Raw genomic sequence first — 17,843 nt, forward strand, 5'->3', positions numbered from 1 at the left:
ATGCGTGCACGCAGTCCGCCACAGGAGTGATGGGACTTGGACGTCCCGGCCGGCCAAATCCTCCCGTAACCCAGTCGACGCTGAACCAATTGGGTGCCGCCTCATGGCTCTCCCGGTCGTGACCAGCTCCGATGGTCCGGGGTGTGAGGGTGTATTATGTGGTGAGTGAGTTGTGATTTGGGAACAGTGGTGTCTATGGTACTGCATTATGCCAGTCTGACTGGCACAACAGGAAGCTCATCCAAGCCTGGCTCACATTACATCATTAAGAGAGCAGCAAAATTAGGTCATAGGTTTATCCGATAGAACACCACGGTCTGAAAAGGGTGATGTGCAGAGGGTGAAGTTGAATAGAATAATACATTTGTGTTTTTGCTGTCTTTTATTCCTGCTAGCTCCCACATGCAGGTTGATGTTTAATATCATGAGTGTCCTGGAGGCAGACCTGAGTGATTTCCCCTTAGGCTAGCTTCAAAGTCAAAATTGGCTATATTGTAAAAATTAATAAAAAACATTTTGCTTTTCGGTATTCATTTAAGGTTAGGCATTAGGTTTAGCAGTGTGGCTAAGGTTAGGTTTAAAATCTGATTGTATGACTAGTGACCACTCTGCAGAGCTGCCTCCAGAACAACATTCATGATGAAAAACGCAAACCTGCCTCTCAAACACACTCACAAACACACACATGTATGTATCTCTGGGTGATGTGTACTGTACATGCTACCGTGTGGTGATGGTGTGATGCTCTGTGTGTTACTATCTCCAGTGCAGGTGAGCAGGCCAGTATGTGTGGATGTGCCCTCAGAAACAGAGGCTGTTGTTGGGAACCCCATGAAACTGACCTGCATCTCATGTATGAAGAGGGAGGAGGTCAATGCGGAGACACGCGTGGACTGGTACTACATCCCACATGACGAAGAACCCATCTCTGTAGGTCTCCTCCATCTAACATCCATTTGCACAAACAAAAACTTCTACATTTTCAGTACAACTATTTCACCTGACAGGACCAGCATTATTTCCTGACCATGTGACCTGACCAGGAATGATTGCCTATAACTTTGTCCTGGTCAGGCTGTATGGTCCACAAATACTTTGAAATCTGTCAAAGTTAGCTAACAACGATTAATGTGTGTGTGCTTGCTACGTTGCCCCATCAGATCTACCTGTTTGATGGAAAACCCAGGGACCTGGAGGGGCCTTGGAGGGGTCGCCTTATGTGGAATGGAAGTAAAGACCTGCAGGAACTCTCCATCAGTATCCTCAACGTCACAATGAACGACACGGGCACCTACAAGTGTGTGGTCTTCCGACAGTTTGAGTTTGACTGCTACTCTCCCTCGGTTACCAACAGCCTGATAATCAACCTGGTGGTCAGAGAGGAAGGTAAGAGTACTTCCTGTTCTGTAATTGTACTTCCTGTCATTTCAAGCTCCCTGCTGGAGGCTAAACTATCTGTGGTTTGCAATGTGTGATTTGCGTATTTATATGTGCTTTACCCATAAACCTTCTTCTTGTTGCCAATGTATTATTTTGTCTTAGGTGCTATTCGGTATGTTAATCCTATTTACAATTTTCATGAAACTTTTTTAATAGTTGTATTGTATGAGTAATTGTGTGTTTTTGCTCTGTTTTTATTATCAAAGCTCAATTGAAGGCCTCATAGTAAGGGATTGTTTTTTTTCTCACCATCTACTTTGGTTTCCATTTACTGGATGCTAGCTGGATGTTCACCTTACTCATAAATGCTATTTAATAGGTATACTTGTATATAATTATTTGCACATTCACTTTACATTACCTCTTATCTGCCTATCTATTGTGGACTGCTGGGGGTTCATACAGTGACTTTGGAAAGTATTCAGAGCCCTCACATTTTGTTATGTTACAGCTTTATTCTAAAATGTATTAAATTAATACCCTATAATGACAAAGCAAAAACAGGTTTTTAGAAATGTTTGCTAATTTGTAAAACCTAAAAAAAAACTGAAATATAATATGTAAGTATTCAGACTCTTTACTTAGTACTTTGTTGAAGCACCTTTGGCAGCGATTGCAGCCTCGAGTCTTGTTCGGTATGACGCTACAAGCTTGGCACACCTGTATTTTGGGAGTTTCTCCCATTCTTCTCTGCAGATCCTCGTAAGCTTTGTCAGGTTAGATAAGGAATGTCGCTGCACAGCTATTTTCAGGTCTCTCCAGAGATGGTCAATCGGGTTGAAGTCCAGGCTCTGGCTGGGCCACACAAGGACATTCGGAGACTTGTCCCGAAGCCAATCCTGCGTTGTCTTGGCTGTGTGCTTAGGGTCGTTGTTCTGTTGGAAGATGAACCTTCGCCCCCAGTCTGTGGTCCTGAACGCTCTGGAGCAGGTTTTCATCTAGGATCTCTCTATATTTTGCTCCGTTCATCTTTCCCTCTATGCTGCCACCAACGTGCTTCACCACATGGTTGGTGCCAGGTTTCTTCCAGACATGACACTTGCCATTTAAATAATATCTATATATTTCACCTTTATTTAACCAGGTAGGCCAGTTGAGAACAAGTTCTCATTTACAACTGCGAGCTGGTCAAGATAAAGCAAAGCAGTGCGACAAAAACAACAACACAGAGTGACACATAAACAAACGTACAGTCAATAACACAATATAAAAAATCTATGTACAGTGTGTGCACATGTAGAAGAGTAGGGAGGTAAGGCAATAAATTGGCCATAGAGGAGAAATAGAGGTGAAAATGATAGATGTGCAGATGATGATGTGCAAGTAGAGAAACTGCGGTGCAAAACAGCAAGAAGATTAACAACAATATGGGGATGAGGTAGTTGGGTGTGTTATTTACAGATTGGTTGTGTACAGGTACAGTGATCGGTAAGCTGCTCTGACCGCTGGTGCTTAGTTAGAGAGGGAGATATGAGTCTCCAGCTTCAGTGATTTTTACAATTCGTTCCAGTCATTGGCAGCAGAGAACTGGAAGGAAAGGCGGCCAAAGGAAATGTTGGCGTTGGGGATGACCAGTGAAATATACCTGCTGGAGCGAGTGCTACGGATGGGTGTTGCTATGGTGACCAGTGAGCTGAGATAAGGCTGGGCTTTACTTAGCAAAGACTTATAGATGACCTGGAGCCAGTGGGTTTGGCGGCAAATATTTAGCGAGGGCCAGCCAACGAGAGCATACAGGTCACAGTGGTGGGTAGTATATGGGGCTTTGGTGACAAAACGGATGGTACTGGGATAGACTACATCCAGTTTGTTGAGTAGAGTGTTGGAGGCTATTTTGTAAATGACATCGCCGAAGTCAAGGATCGGTAGGATAGTCAGTTTTACGAGGGTATGTTTGGCAGCATGAATGAAGGAGGCTTTGTTGCGAAGTAGGAAGCCGATTCTAGATTTAATTTTGGATTGGAGATGCTTAATGTGAGTCTGGAAGGAGAGTTTACAGTCTAACGAGACACCTAGGTATTTGTAGTTGTCCACATATTCTAAGTCAGAACCGTCCAGAGTAGTTATGCTAGTTGGGCGGGCGGGTGCGGGCAGCAATCGGTTGAGGAGCATGCATTTAGTTTTACTAGCATTTAAAAGCAGTTGGAGGCCATGGAAGGAGTGTTGTATGGCATTGAAGCTCGTTTGGAGGTTTGTTAACACAGTGTCCAAAGAAGGACCAGATGTATACAGAATGGTGTTGTCTGCGTAGAGGTGGATCAGAGACTCACCAGCAGCAAGTGCGACATCATTGATATATACAGAGAAAAGAGTCGGCCTGAGAATTTAACCCTGTGGCGCCCCCATAGAGACTGCCAGAGGTCCGGACAACAGGCCCTCCGATTTGACACACTGAACTCTATCTGAGAAGTAGCTGGTGAACCAGGAGAGGCAGTCATTTGATAAACCAAGGCTATTGGTTTCAGCCTCCAGTATTTATGCTGCAGTAGTTTATGTGTCGGGGGGCTGGGGTCAGTTTGTTATATCTGGAGTACTTCTCCTGTCCTATTCGGTGTCCTGTGTGAATCTAAGTGTGCGTTCTCTAATTCTCTCCTTCTCTCTTTCTTTCTCTCTCTCGGAGGACCTGAGCCCTAGGACCATGCCCCAGGACTACCTGCCATGATGACTCCTTGCTGTCCCCAGTCCACCTGGCCATGCTGCTGTTCCAGTTTCAACTGACCTGAGCCCTAGGACCATGCCCCAGGACTACCTGACATGATGACTCCTTGCTGTCCCCAGTCCACCTGGCCATGCTGCTGCTCCAGTTTCAACTTCCACCTGACTGTGCTGCTGCTCCAGTTTCAACTGTTCTGCCTTATTATTATTCGACCATGCTGGTCATTTATGAACATTTGAACATCTTGGCCATTGTTCTGTTATAATCTCCACCCGGCACAGCCAGAAGAGGACTGGCCACCCCACATAGCCTGGTTCCTCTCTAGGTTTCTTCCTAGGTATTGGCCTTTCTAGGGAGTTTTTCCTAGCCACCGTGCTTCTACACCTGCATTGCTTGCTGTTTGGGGTTTTAGGCTGGGTTTCTGTACAGCACTTTGAGATATCAGCTGATGTACGAAGGGCTATATAAATAAATTTGATTTGATTTGATTGAGACTGCCGATAAGAATGCGGTGATTGACAGAGTCGAAAGCAGTTTGGGTCTAGAGTGTCTCCCCCTTTGAAGAGAGGGATTACGCGGCAGCTTTCCAATCTTTGGGGATCTCAGACGATTCAAAAGAGAGGCTGAACAGGCTATTATTTATTTATTTATTTTATTTACCTTTATTTAACCAGGTAGGCAAGTTGAGAACAGGTTCTCATTTACAATTGCGACCTGGCCAAGATAAAGCATAGCAGTTCGACAGATAAAACGACACAGAGTTACACATGGAGTAAAAACAAACATACAGTCAATAATGCAGTATAAACAAGTCTATATACAATGTGAGCAAATGAGGTGAGAAGGGAGGTAAAGGCAAAAAAGGCCACGATGGCAAAGTAAATACAATATAGCAAGTAAAATACTGGAATGGTAGTTTTGCAATGGAAGAATGTGCAAATAAATAAGAAATAAAAAATAATGGGGTGCAAAGGAGCAAAATAAATAAATAAATTAAAATTAAATACAGTTGGGAAAGAGGTAGTTGTTTGGGCTAAATTATAGGTGGGCTATGTACAGGTGCAGTAATCTGTGAGCTGCTCTGACAGTTGGTGCTTAAAGCTAGTGAGGGAGATAAGTGTTTCCAGTTTCAGAGATTTTTGTAGTTCGTTCCAGTCATTGGCAGCAGAGAACTGGAAGGAGAGGCGGCCAAAGAAAGAATTGGTTTTGGGGGTGACTAGAGAGATATACCTGCTGGAGCGTGTGCTACAGGTGGGAGATGCTATGGTGACCAGCGAGCTGAGATAAGGGGGGACTTTACCTAGCAGGGTCTTGTAGATGACATGGAGCCAGTGGGTTTGGCGACGAGTATGAAGCGAGGGCCAGCCAACGAGAGCGTACAGGTCGCAATGGTGGGTAGTATATGGGGCTTTGGTGATAAAATGGATTGCACTGTGATAGACTGCATCCAATTTGTTGAGTAGGGAATTGGAGGCTATTTTGTAAATGACATCGCCAAAGTCGAGGATTGGTAGGATGGTCAGTTTTACAAGGGTATGTTTGGCAGCATGAGTGAAGGATGCTTTGTTGCGAAATAGGAAGCCAATTCTAGATTTAACTTTGGATTGGAGATGTTTGATATGGGTCTGGAAGGAGAGTTTACAGTCTAACCAGACACCTAAGTATTTGTAGTTGTCCATGTATTCTAAGTCAGAGCCGTCCAGAGTAGTGATGTTGGACAGGCGGGTAGGTGCAGGTAGCGATCGGTTGAAGAGCATGCATTTAGTTTTACTTGTATTTAAGAGCAATTGGAGGCCACGGAAGGAGAGTTGTATGGCATTGAAGCTTGCCTGGAGGGTTGTTAACACAGTGTCCAAAGAAGGGCCGGAAGTATACAGAATGGTGTCGTCTGCGTAGAGGTGGATCAGGGACTCACCAGCAGCAAGAGCGACCTCATTGATGTATACAGAGAAGAGAGTCGGTCCAAGAATTGAACCCTGTGGCACCCCCATAGAGACTGCCAGAGGTCCGGACAGCAGACCCTCCGATTTGACACACTGAACTCTATCAGAGAAGTAGTTGGTGAACCAGGCGAGGCAATCATTTGAGAAACCAAGGCTGTCGAGTCTGCCGATGAGGATATGGTGATTGACAGAGTCGAAAGCCAGATCAATGAATACGGCTGCACAGTAATGTTTCTTATCGATGGCGGTTAAGATATCGTTTAGGACCTTGAGCGTGGCTGAGGTGCACCCATGACCAGCTCTGAAACCGGATTGCATAGCAGAGAAGGTATGGCGAGATTCGAAATGGTCGGTAATCTGTTTGTTGACTTGGCTTTCGAAGACCTTAGAAAGGCACGGTAGGATAGATATAGGTCTGTAGCAGTTTGGGTCAAGAGTGTCCCCCCCTTTGAAGAGGGGGATGACCGCAGCTGCTTTCCAATCTTTGGGAATCTCAGACGACACGAAAGAGAGGTTGAACAGGCTAGTAATAGGGGTGGCAACAATTTCGGCAGATAATTTTAGAAAGAAAGGATCCAGATTGTCTAGCCCGGCTGATTTGTAGAGGTCCAGATTTTGCAGCTCTTTCAGAACATCAGCTGAATGGATTTGGGAGAAGGAGAAATGGGGAAGGCTTGGGCGAGTTGCTGTTGGGGGTGCAGTGCTGTTGTCCGGGGTAGGAGTAGCCAGGTGGAAAGCATTGCCAGCCGTAGAAAAATGCTTATTGAAATTCTCAATTATGGTGGATTTATCAGTGGTGACAGTGTTTCTTCAGTGCAGTGGGCAGCTGGGAGGAGGTGTTCTTATTCTCCATGGACTTTACAGTGTCCCAGAACTTTTTTGAGTTAGTGTTGCAGGAAGCAAATTTCTGCTTGAAAAAGCTAGCCTTGGCTTTTCTAACTGCCTGTGTATAATGATTTCTAGCTTCCCTGAACAGCTGCATATCACGGGGGCTGTTCGATGCTAATGCAGAACGCCATAGGATGTTTTTGTGTTGGTTAAGGGCAGTCAGGTCTGGGGAGAACCAAGGGCTATATCTGTTCCTGGTTCTAAATTTCTTAAATGGGGCATGTTTATTTAAGATGGTTAGGAAGGCATTTTTAAAAAATATCCAGGCATCCTCTACTGACGGGATGAGATCAATATCCTTCCAGGATACCCCGGCCAGGTCGATTAGAAAGGCCTGCTCGCAGAAGTGTTTCAGGGAGCGTTTTACAGTGATGAGTGGAGGTCGTTTGACCGCTGACCCATTACGGATGCAGGCAATGAGGCAGTGATCGCTGAGATCTTGGTTGAAGACAGCAGAGGTGTATTTAGAGGGGAAGTTGGTTAGGATGATATCTATGAGGGTGCCCGTGTTTAAGGTTTTGGGGAGGTACCTGGTAGGTTCATTGATTATTTGTGTGAGATTGAGGGCATCAAGTTTAGATTGTAGGATGGCTGGGGTGTTAAGCATGTTCCAGTTTAGGTCGCCTAGCAGCACGAACTCTGAAGATAGATGGGGGGCAATCAGTTCACATATGGTGTCCAGAGCACAGCTGGGGGCAGAGGGTGGTCTATAGCAGGCGGCAACGGTGAGAGACTTGTTTTTAGAGAGGTGGATTTTTAAAAGTAGAAGTTCAAATTGTTTGGGTACAGACCTGGATAGTAGGACAGAACTCTGCAGGCTATCTTTGCAGTAGATTGCAACACCGCCCCCTTTGGCAGTTCTATCTTGTCTGAAAATGTTGTAGTTTGGAATTAAAATGTCTGAGTTTTTGGTGGTCTTCCTAAGCCAGGATTCAGACACAGCTAGAACATCCGGGTTGGCAGAGTGTGCTAAAGCAGTGAATAGAACAAACTTAGGGAGGAGGCTTCTAATGTTAACATGCATGAAACCAAGGCTATTACGGTTACAGAAGTCTTCAAAAGAGAGCGCCTGGGGAATAGGAGTGGAGCTAGGCACTGCAGGGCCTGGATTCACCTCTACATCGCCAGAGGAACATAGGAGGAGTAGAATAAGGGTACGGCTAAAAGCTATGAGAATTGGTCGTCTAGAACGTCTGGAACATAGAGTAAAAGGAGGTTTCTGGGGGCGATAAAATAGCATCAAGGTATAATGTACAGACAAATGTATGGTAGGATGTGAATACAGTGGAGGTAAACCTAGGTATTGAGTGATGAAGAGAGAGATATTGTCTCTAGAAACATCGTTGAAACCAGGAGATGTCATTGCATGTGTGGGTGGTGGAACTAATAGGTTGGATAAGGTATAGTGAGCAGGACTAGAGGCTCTACAGTGAAATAAGCCAATAAACACTAACCAGAACAGAAATGGACAAGACATATTGACATTAAGGAGAGGCATGCTTAGTCGAGTGATCAAAAGGGTCCGGTGAGTGGAGAGGTTGGTTGGTGATTTAGACAGCTAGCCAGGGCATCGGTAGCAAGCTAGCATAGGATGGAGGTCTGTTGTTAGCCACCTCCTGCGCTCCGTCAGTAGATTAGTGGGGTTCCGTGTGGTAGAGGGGATCAATCCAAATCACACAACAACAACAAAAATAAAAACAATAGATATAGTTATAGAGGCCCAAGAAGAAAACATAATAATAATAATAATTAAAAAAAATTAAAAAAATAAAAATAAATTTTAAAATTAAAAAAAAAAAGGTGAAAAAATAAATTAAATAGAAAATAAATAACAAAATTGTAGTAATAGAGGTAGCAAAAATTTCGACGGATAATTTTAGAAAGAGATGGTCCAGATTGTCTAGCCCAGCTGTTTGTAGGGATCCAGATTTTGCAGCTCTTTCAGAACATCAGCTGTCTGATGTTCTGAAAGAGGTGGTGCTCTTATTCTCCATGGACTTTAAAGTGTCCCAAAACTTAGTGCTACAGGGTGCAAGTTTCTGTTTGAAAGAGCTAGCCTTAGCTTTCCTAACTGACTGTATATATTGGTTCCTGACTTCCCTGAAAAGTTGAATATCGCAGGGGCTATTCAGAACGCCACAGGATGTTTTTGTGCTGGTCAAGGGCAGTCAAGTCTGGAGTGAACCAAGGGAAATATCTGTTATTAGTTCTACATTTTTTGAATGGGGCATGCTTATATAAGATGGTGAGGAAAGCACTTTTAAAGAGCAACCAGACATCCTCTACTGACGGGATAAGGTCAATATCCTTCCAGGATACCCGGGCCAGGTTGATTAGAAAGGCCTGCTCACTGAAGTGTTTTAGGGAGCGTTTGACAGTGATTGGGGTGGTCCCATTACGGACCACGGACCCATTACAGATGCAGGCAATGAGGCAGTGATCGCTGAGATCCTGGTTGAAGACAGCAGAGGTGTATTTTGAGGGCAGGTTGGTTAAGATTATATCTGAGGGTGCCCATGGTTACGGATTTAGGGTTGTACCTGGTAGGTTCCTTGATAATTTGTGTGAGATTGAGGGCATCTATCTTAGATTGTAGGATGGCCGGGGTGTTAAGCATATCACAGTTTAGGTCACCTAACAGTACGAACTCTGAAGATAGATGGGGGCAATCAATTCACATATGGTGTCCAGGGCACAACTGGGGGCTGAGGGGGGTCTATAACAAGCATCAGCGGTGAGTGACTTGTTTCTGGAAAGGTGTTTTTTTTTAAGTAGAAGCTCGAATTGTTTGTGCACAGACCTGGATAGTTTAATAGAACTCTGCAGGCTATCTCTGCAGTAGATTGCAACTCTGCCCCCTTTGGCAGTTCTATCTTGTCGGAAAATGTTGTAGTTGGAGATGGACATTTCTGGATTTTTGGTGGCCTTCCTAATCCAGGATTCAGACACGGCTAGGACCTCCGGGTTGGTGGCGTGTGCTAAAGCAGTGAATAAAACTTAGGGAGGAGGCTTCTAATGTTAACATGCATGAAACCAATACTTTTACGGTTACAAAGTCAACAAATGAGAGCGCCTGGGGAATGAGAGAGGTGTTGGGCGCTGCCGAGGAGGAGTAGGATAAGGATACGGCTAAAGGCTATAAGGACTGGTCGTCTAGTGCGTTCGGAACAGAGATTAAAAGGAGCAGATTTCTGGGCGTGGAAGAATAGATTCAAGGCATAATGTACAGACAAGCATGTGGTAGGATGTGAGTACAGTGGAGGTAAACATAGGCATTGAGTGACGATGAGAGAGGTTTTGTCTCTAGAGGCACCAGTTAAGCCAGGTGAGGTCCCCGGATGTGTGGGGGGTGGAACAAAATGGGCTATCTAAGGCATATTTGGCAGGGCTGGGGGCTCTATGGTGAAATAAGACAATCACTAACCAAAACAGCAGTAGACAAGGCATATTGCCATTAGGGAGAGGCATGTGTAGCCGAGTGATCATAGGGTCCAGTGAGTCTCAATAGATGAGTCAGGGAGCCGATTCAGTAGTCGCTACTACGCTAGATGAACTGGGGACACAGTGATTCAGACAGCTAGCGGGCCGGGGCTAGCAGATGGGCCTCCAGCAACGTCGTAACGGAGGGGCCTGTTGAAACCACCTCGGACGATTACGTCGGCAGGCCAGTCATGATGGATTGGCGGTGCTCCGTGTTGGCAGTAAAGGGTCCAGGCCAATTGGCAAAATATGTATTGTAGCCCAAGAATTGGCTGGTGGACCTCTTTGGCTAGCCGGGAGATGGGCCTAGCTCGAGGCTAGCTCAAGGCTAACTGGTGCTTGCTTCGGGACAGAGACGTTAGCCAGGAATAGCCACTCGGATTGCAGCTAGCTAGCTGCGATGATCCGGTGTAAAGGTTCAGAGCTTGTGGTAGGAATCCGGAGATGTGGTAGAGAAAAAGCAGTCCGATATGCTCTGAGTTGATATCGCGCTGTACAGACGGGCAGGTATTGACCGAGCTAAAGCTTGCTTGTATCCGAGTTAACAGTGAAGAATGCTAGCAGTGGCTAATTGATTACTAGCTAGAAGCTAGTTAGCTGGCCAACCTCTGATGGGGGTTCCGGTTCTAAAGTATAAAAATAGCAGATCTGGGTGAGGCGGGTTGCAGGAGAGTATATTCAGTCCGTAGATGGAAAGTGAGATTAAGATATATAAGAAATATATACGAATAAACAAGGAAAAAAACTATATTTACACAGGACGGGACAAGACAAAACACACGTCCGACTGCTATGCCATCTTGGAACACAAAGAGGCCAAAGTTTCATCAGACCAGAGAATATTCTTTCTCATGGTCTAACATTCTTTAGGAGCCTTTTGGGAAACTCCAAGCGGGCTGTCGTGTGCCTTTTACTGTGAAGTGGGTTCAGTCTGGCCACTCTACCATAAAGACCTGATTGGTGGAGTGCTGCAGAGATGGTTGTCCTGCTGGTAAGGTTCTTCCATCTCCACAGAGAATCTCTAAAGCTCTGTCAGAGTGACCATCGGGTTCTTGGTCAGAAACCCTGACCAAGGCCCTTCTCCCCCGATTGCTCAGTTTGGCCTCATAGCAAAGGGTCTGAATATTTAAATATATAAGTTATTTCAGATATTTTTTTATGCAATTGCAATTTAAAAAAAAAATGTTAACAGTTTTTTCTTTGTAATTATGGGATATTGTGTGTAGAATCATTTTTGAATTTAATCAATTTTAGAATAAGGCTGTAACGTAACAAAATATGGAATAAGTAAATGGGTCTGAATACTATGTAAGAAAAAGAGAAGAAGAAATGGCATGATTGTTGAATAATACTGGTGGGTTTGCAGTATGACAATTGTTTAACTGAGGGAATTTGACCTATCAATATGTGCTACAATATCTAATGTGTTTTGTCAGCTGGCAATAAATTGCCTGGACTATAGTGGTAGAGAATGTACTATGCATGGAGGAAAACACTAAAGCATCATGAGAGGACTTTTTGGTTATTCCCAATAAGGTTATGTGAAACACTATTCTGTATACTTTACAAATGTGATTTTAATAGCAATAATTGGATCTTACCATCTTTATCATTGGACCATTATCCCATCAAATGTATCTTCTCAATATGTACCAACATTTTTTACAAAATGTGTATCTACACACAAAGCATACCTAGAATGATCCAATGAACCATTGCATTTCTGTTCAAACTTTTGTATCAAGACTGCCCAAATGTGCGTAATCTGTTTATTAATAACTTTTCATGTTCAAAATTATGCACTCTCCTCAAACAATAGCATGGTATTATTTCACTGTAATAGCTACTGTATATTGTACAGTACAGTTAGATTAACATGACTGTAAGCTTTCTGCCAATATCAGATATGTCTATGTCCTGGGAAATGTTCTTGTTACTTACAACCTCAAACAAATCGCATTAGCCAACATTTGCTCAACCGTATCGTGGAAGTGACACCGATCCCTGAAGAAGTCTGCCTCCTATAATGAATGAGATTGACTTCACCTGGCTAACAGAACTAGCTGTAATGCCCACATATGGGACTGTTTATATTTTTTTATTATGAGTGAATGGATAAATCAGAAATAGATTGCTACATACTGAAGCCATTTGAATTAGAATTGCCATTTCATTGCTAGTGGCGACAGGACAGTTATTTATTATGGCTGATATGCTGGGTCTCAAAACATATTGAGAATTTGTTCACCGTCCCATACAAACAAATAGGCCTACATAGTTATCTAACTAACACATAGTTATCTTTATAGCTCTTTGCTTTATTCAGAAATCACATAATTGTAGAACAGTCTGTGCAAGATTTACAGTAAGTCCCTATTAAATAAATGCAGTTTAAATACATTGTCTATTTCTGTTGTCTTGCAGTGGTCCATCCAAACAGATGTGGTGTGGGTTGTGTCATAGAGATGGAAAGAGGGCACACATATCTTTGCCATTCATCACTTCTGTGACAGCATGGGCAGAACCATTGAGGGCTATATCAATTTCAAAGTAGTCCACCCAGTTGCCTACTTTAAAATGGTGAAAGCCTTTGATGGCGCTGCCAATGCTGAAACCGACTTTGTAGCAAGTGTGCCCTATATCCATCTCTATGGGTTGTGTGTGTCTGTCTGGCAGCCAGTGAGGACACCACTGCCCTGTACTCAGAGATCATGATGTATGTCCTGCTGGTCTTCCTTACCTGCTGGCTCCTGGTGGAGATGGTATACTGCTACAGGAAGATCTCCAAGTCAGAGGAGCAGGCCCAGGACACCGCGTGAGTAGCTCTTAGCCATGTGTCTCATGGCTTTTTATCTCATAGGCTTGTCTTGTATCTCGTAGCTTTGTATCTCGTAGCTTTGTATCTCGTATCTTTGAATCTTGTAGGCTTGTATCTATTAGCATTAGATCTCGTACGCTCATATCTCGCGGTCGTGTCTTGTATCTCGTAGCGTTGTAACTCGTAGTCTCGTATCTTGTAGCCTCGTGTCTCGTAGCCTCATATCATGGCCTCGTCTCCATACTGAATGTACCAAGGCCAACTCTAGTTTCTATCGTTGCTTTGCACCACGTATCTAGATGTAGGCTGTAGGACAATGATAGACAACTAGAGTTGGCTTCAGCACATACAGCATGGATACGATGCTAAGTGTCTCATACTATATGCGGATTTTAGGCTTTACCAACATTAAGCATACTGACAATGTGGCGTAAAATTCCCCTTGCTGATTTTACGACTCCTTCAATAAATTGGGGGTAGTGAATAGTTTACATTTACTGTTAGGCCATGCAGTATCCAATGTATAGGTTGTGCGTTCTGTGAAAGAGTGTAATGGAGGTGTAATTGTCTGAGGACTCATGCTGTCGGTCAATAGTAGTCGGTCAGCTTTTTCAGTAAGTCATCTTTCTGCTGAGGTCCCTGGATAGTTTGGAGCGCTCTGCTGACTCCTGTTCTGCCATTTTCAAACAACCAATTTAGTGCTCTGTGGATTTGCAGCCGGATCTGAAATTGACTTGTTCTGTGGCCAAGGCTTCAATATATTTTGGTGCTGTCAGCTCCCAATGATTGGTGATGGTGCTGGGCGGTAGATGGAAGTCGGTACAGTGGATTGTGGGCCATCAAATTTCAACCTTACAATAAAGATATTGGGTAATATACCGTGAATGTTTGATTCCAATGACACTTTTCCTGTACCTTACACTGGAAGTACTAGTAGTGCAGGATAGATGTACACAGAACTTACTTGGGAAATTGAGAGAATGTCTGATGGCATCGATTGAGGAAATGGGTTAAAATAATGCACTTCTGAACAAATGAAGAGAGTGTACACTGCTACATTTACATGGCTTGTGTCAGTTGTTTTCCGAAAATGATTTTTAAATAGACAACTCTTTGCACTCAGTCTAGAGCCAATGCCTAATGACCCTATGCCCAAGAATACCACAGTAAGTTTAACCACCAGTGGTGTGTTGCAAGGCGTGACCTCCGTCCGGTCTAGTGCCGACAGGACTTAGGGCGCTGGTTAAAAAAAAGAATGCACTGTATAGGGAGTAGGGTGCCATTTGGGACGCAGATGGGCACTGAGCTGTTTGTGCAGATAAACATTAGAGGCGCACTGATGGCAGCCAGCCATAATGTAGTGTATCTGACTGCCGGTTCAACAGTACAGGATAATGCATCCATTTAAAAGGATCTGTAGCATGCATTACTGATCCTAAATCACATCAATCATGGACTGTTGGCTAGGAGACAGGATGATCCCCCACCAGTTGCAAGTGTGATTTACTGATTTCCTACCATTTCCCCACTTTCATTTGACCTGCTCCTCTTACTTGAATACTTTTTTCTTGTAGAATAATGGCTAGGAAATAGGCTAACTCTTGGGTTGTGGGAATCCTATTAGCAAAGTTGAAAGACATCGATGTCATGTTTCTTAGTCAGTGTCCAGGCTTATGTTCAGTATGTTCAGTATTGTTGTTGTCATGAATGAATAAACTGTAACATTCCCAATGGTAAGTTACCCCAATTGTCTAAATTGTTTTGCAATTGTCTCAATTGTTTTCCGTTGACAGAGTTCAATAAGAAAGGCCCAATGAAATGTTCACAGTATGGTGCTCCATGGATGCACCACAGGATCTTAGATTTGCCTCTCTTTTGTACCCATCTACAGGACAAACTACCTAGCCATTCCCTCAGAAAATAAAGAGAACCTGGGTGTTCCAGTTACAGAATAAAAGTGATTGTCTCAACACCAGTACGGTATTTTGAATGTGCCTCTCAATCTGATCTCGATCAGAAAATCACTCTCCACTTCAACTCACGAGTCTCTTTCTGCTGCAACTGCATCCCCCATTTTCTTCCGTAAGACATTGCTCACTCACACCATAGTAAGAACATTCCCTTCCTCAGCCACTCATCTCTGTGCTTTATCCCCATTTACCATCAGCTCTTTCTCACTCATAGCACTAGTACTAATGTTAAAAGTCGACCTAATAGTGAAAATAATGAGAGGTGAATACAATAGTTATATAAGAAATCCACTCTCCACGTGAGATTCTTTGGTACTTGATGTAAGTGTCGTTCTCAAAGGGAGAGTGGCCCGATTACAACAGCGAAAGAAATGAGGCCTGTGAACACTTTGAACATGCCCCCCGCTGTGTTCTCAGAACAGTGGATGGAGACGTGTATTCTTAGTATTGCTAAGGGGCTGTGTGAGGCACAGTGGTACTTTCTGAGAGTGGTACTTTCTGGGTTTTTTTAAGTGGAAGAAAGTTTCTCGCAAGTTACTGTTTTACATTTCTGAATCGGTATTAGAATATCTGTTACTGTTGTACCTAATCTGAATATTTCAACACATCAAGCAACTTAGTCTATCCTCTATTTCAGGTACTGACCAATGGTGTATGAAGCAGTTCATAGTCACCTGACGATACAGACTGAACTCTTTGAAGGGAACATTCAGTGAAGATGTCGCAACGCCTCTCAGCAACCAGGAAACCTGCCAAGTAGAGTCCCCTTTGTCTTGGTCTTGTGGTGTGAGCTAGCCAAACACTTGAATGCTCAAGTATACTCTCCCTTCTTATTTCACTCTGAACCACTATGTGCCAGACAGCAGTGATTTGATGATTTAGTAAGTTGTTTATGATATTTGAATGTCACCCACAGAAACAAAATTTAACCTACTGCTTGCAGAGGATCAACCAATGGCTTCAAAGCAAATTACTTATACTTTAAATGTGTGAAATGTTGTTCAAATGGTACACTGCACATCATTGGATGCACATAAAAGCTTCTGGTACATTATTTTCAGTTCATTTTTACTCTACTGATAGAAAACGACGAGATTATGGGTCAAGGTTTTGCTCTTATGCGACCGGTGTCTCGTCGTTATCTTTTTACAGAAATTGGATGGCATAGCTTTTCAAGTTTACTTCACTCAAGTTGTTTGGTAAAATGCACAGTATCATGCACAGTATGACTGTGGTTTATGATATGAACACGGAGTCCTCTCGCTGGTTCTTAGTGTGACTCCAAGGCTCCATTTGGCCTTCTAGGTCAGAGGCTCCTCTTTAAGTTCAATTCTCTTCCACCGAGAGAACCTGGATTGAGCAGATGTTGTGCATTTTGATCATAGAGAGTGACTAGGCTATTTTACAAAAGAAGAAGAAGAAGAAAAAAATGGTCACAGTACAAAGTCACAGTAATTGGTACCAGAGATTCCTATATCTTTTACTCACATCAACAATATGGCTTTTTTTACTCAGTGTTTTATGACATCAAGTTTATTCAATGGCATCTTAAGACATTCAAAACAATGATGCTGCATAATACAACTACTGTACGCACCAATAGCCAAATTCTTGATCATTCTAAACCATGCTAAATCATATACTGGCTGGTGAGATTGTTTGTTTTTAATATACAGTAGAATTTAAAATGAGACTCATATGTGCCTACTTCTATAGTGTATGAATTGTGTACAATCATACTATATACAGTGCATTCAGAAAGCATTCAGAATCCTTCACTTTTCCCACATTTTGTTACTTTACAGCCTTATTCTAAAATTGATTCAATAGTTTTTTTCCCTCATTTTTGAAAATGTATTACAAATAAAATACTGAAACATCACATTTACATAAGTCTTCAAAGCCTTTACTCAGTACTTTGTTGAAGCACCTTTGGCAGCGATTACATCCTTGAGTCTTCTTGGGTATGATGCTACAAGCTTGGCACACCTGTATTTGGGGAGTTTCTCCCATTCTTCTCTGCAGATCCTCTCAAGCTCTGTCAGGTTGGATGGGGAGCGAAGCTGAACAGCTATTTTCAGGTCTCTCCAGATCGGGTTCAAGTCCAGGCTCTGGCTGGGCCACTCAAAGACATTCAAAGACTTGTCCCGAAGCCACACCTGCATGTCTAGACTGTTTGCTTAGGGTCATTGTCCTGTTGGAAGGTGAACCTTCCCCCAGTCTGAGGTCTGGAGCAGGTTTTCTTCAAGCATCTCTCTGTACTTTGCTCCATTCATCTTTCCCTCAAAACATCACCAAAGCATGATGCTGCCACCAGCATGCTTCACTCTAGGGATGGTATTGGCCAGGTGATAAGCGGTGCCTGGTTTCCTCCAGATGTGACGCTTGGCCTTCAGGCCAAAGAGTTCAGTCTTGGTTTCATCAGACCAGAGAATCTTGTTTCACATTGTCTGAGAGTCCATCAGGTGCGTTTTGTCCAACTCCAAGCGGTCTGTCATATACCTTTTACTGAGGAGTGGCTTCAGTCTGGCCACTCTACCATAAAGACCTGATTGGTAGAGTGCTGGAGAGATGGTTATCCTTCTGGAAGATTCTCCCATCTCCACAGAGGAACTCTGGAGCTCTTTCAGAGTGATCATCAGGTTCTT

General features: G+C 43.4%; 1 protein-coding gene across 4 annotated transcripts in view; it reads left to right on the forward strand.

Moving 5' to 3' along the window:
• Nucleotides 1–17,083, forward strand: part of LOC109909714 (sodium channel subunit beta-3-like) — a 42,841-nt gene extending 25,758 nt beyond the window's left edge. The window contains exons 3-7 of one of the 4 annotated variants that reach the window (XM_020508723.2): nt 767–930; nt 1,161–1,386; nt 13,084–13,222; nt 15,117–15,200; nt 15,833–16,996. In XM_020508723.2, coding sequence (XP_020364312.1) covers nt 767–930; nt 1,161–1,386; nt 13,084–13,222; nt 15,117–15,180 — 593 coding nt within the window. In that variant the 3' untranslated portion in view covers nt 15,181–15,200; nt 15,833–16,996. Of the gene's footprint in view, nt 1–766; nt 931–1,160; nt 1,387–13,083; nt 13,223–15,116; nt 15,206–15,832 lie in introns of all 4 variants that reach the window. The other 3 variants (XM_020508725.2, XM_020508724.2, XM_020508726.2) reach the window with 3 other exon arrangements.
• The last annotated feature ends 760 nt before the right edge of the window (nt 17,084–17,843 follow it).

The sequence above is a fragment of the Oncorhynchus kisutch genome, linkage group LG18, assembly GCF_002021735.2.
Source record: "Oncorhynchus kisutch isolate 150728-3 linkage group LG18, Okis_V2, whole genome shotgun sequence".
NCBI classification, from domain to species: Eukaryota; Metazoa; Chordata; class Actinopteri; order Salmoniformes; family Salmonidae; genus Oncorhynchus; species Oncorhynchus kisutch.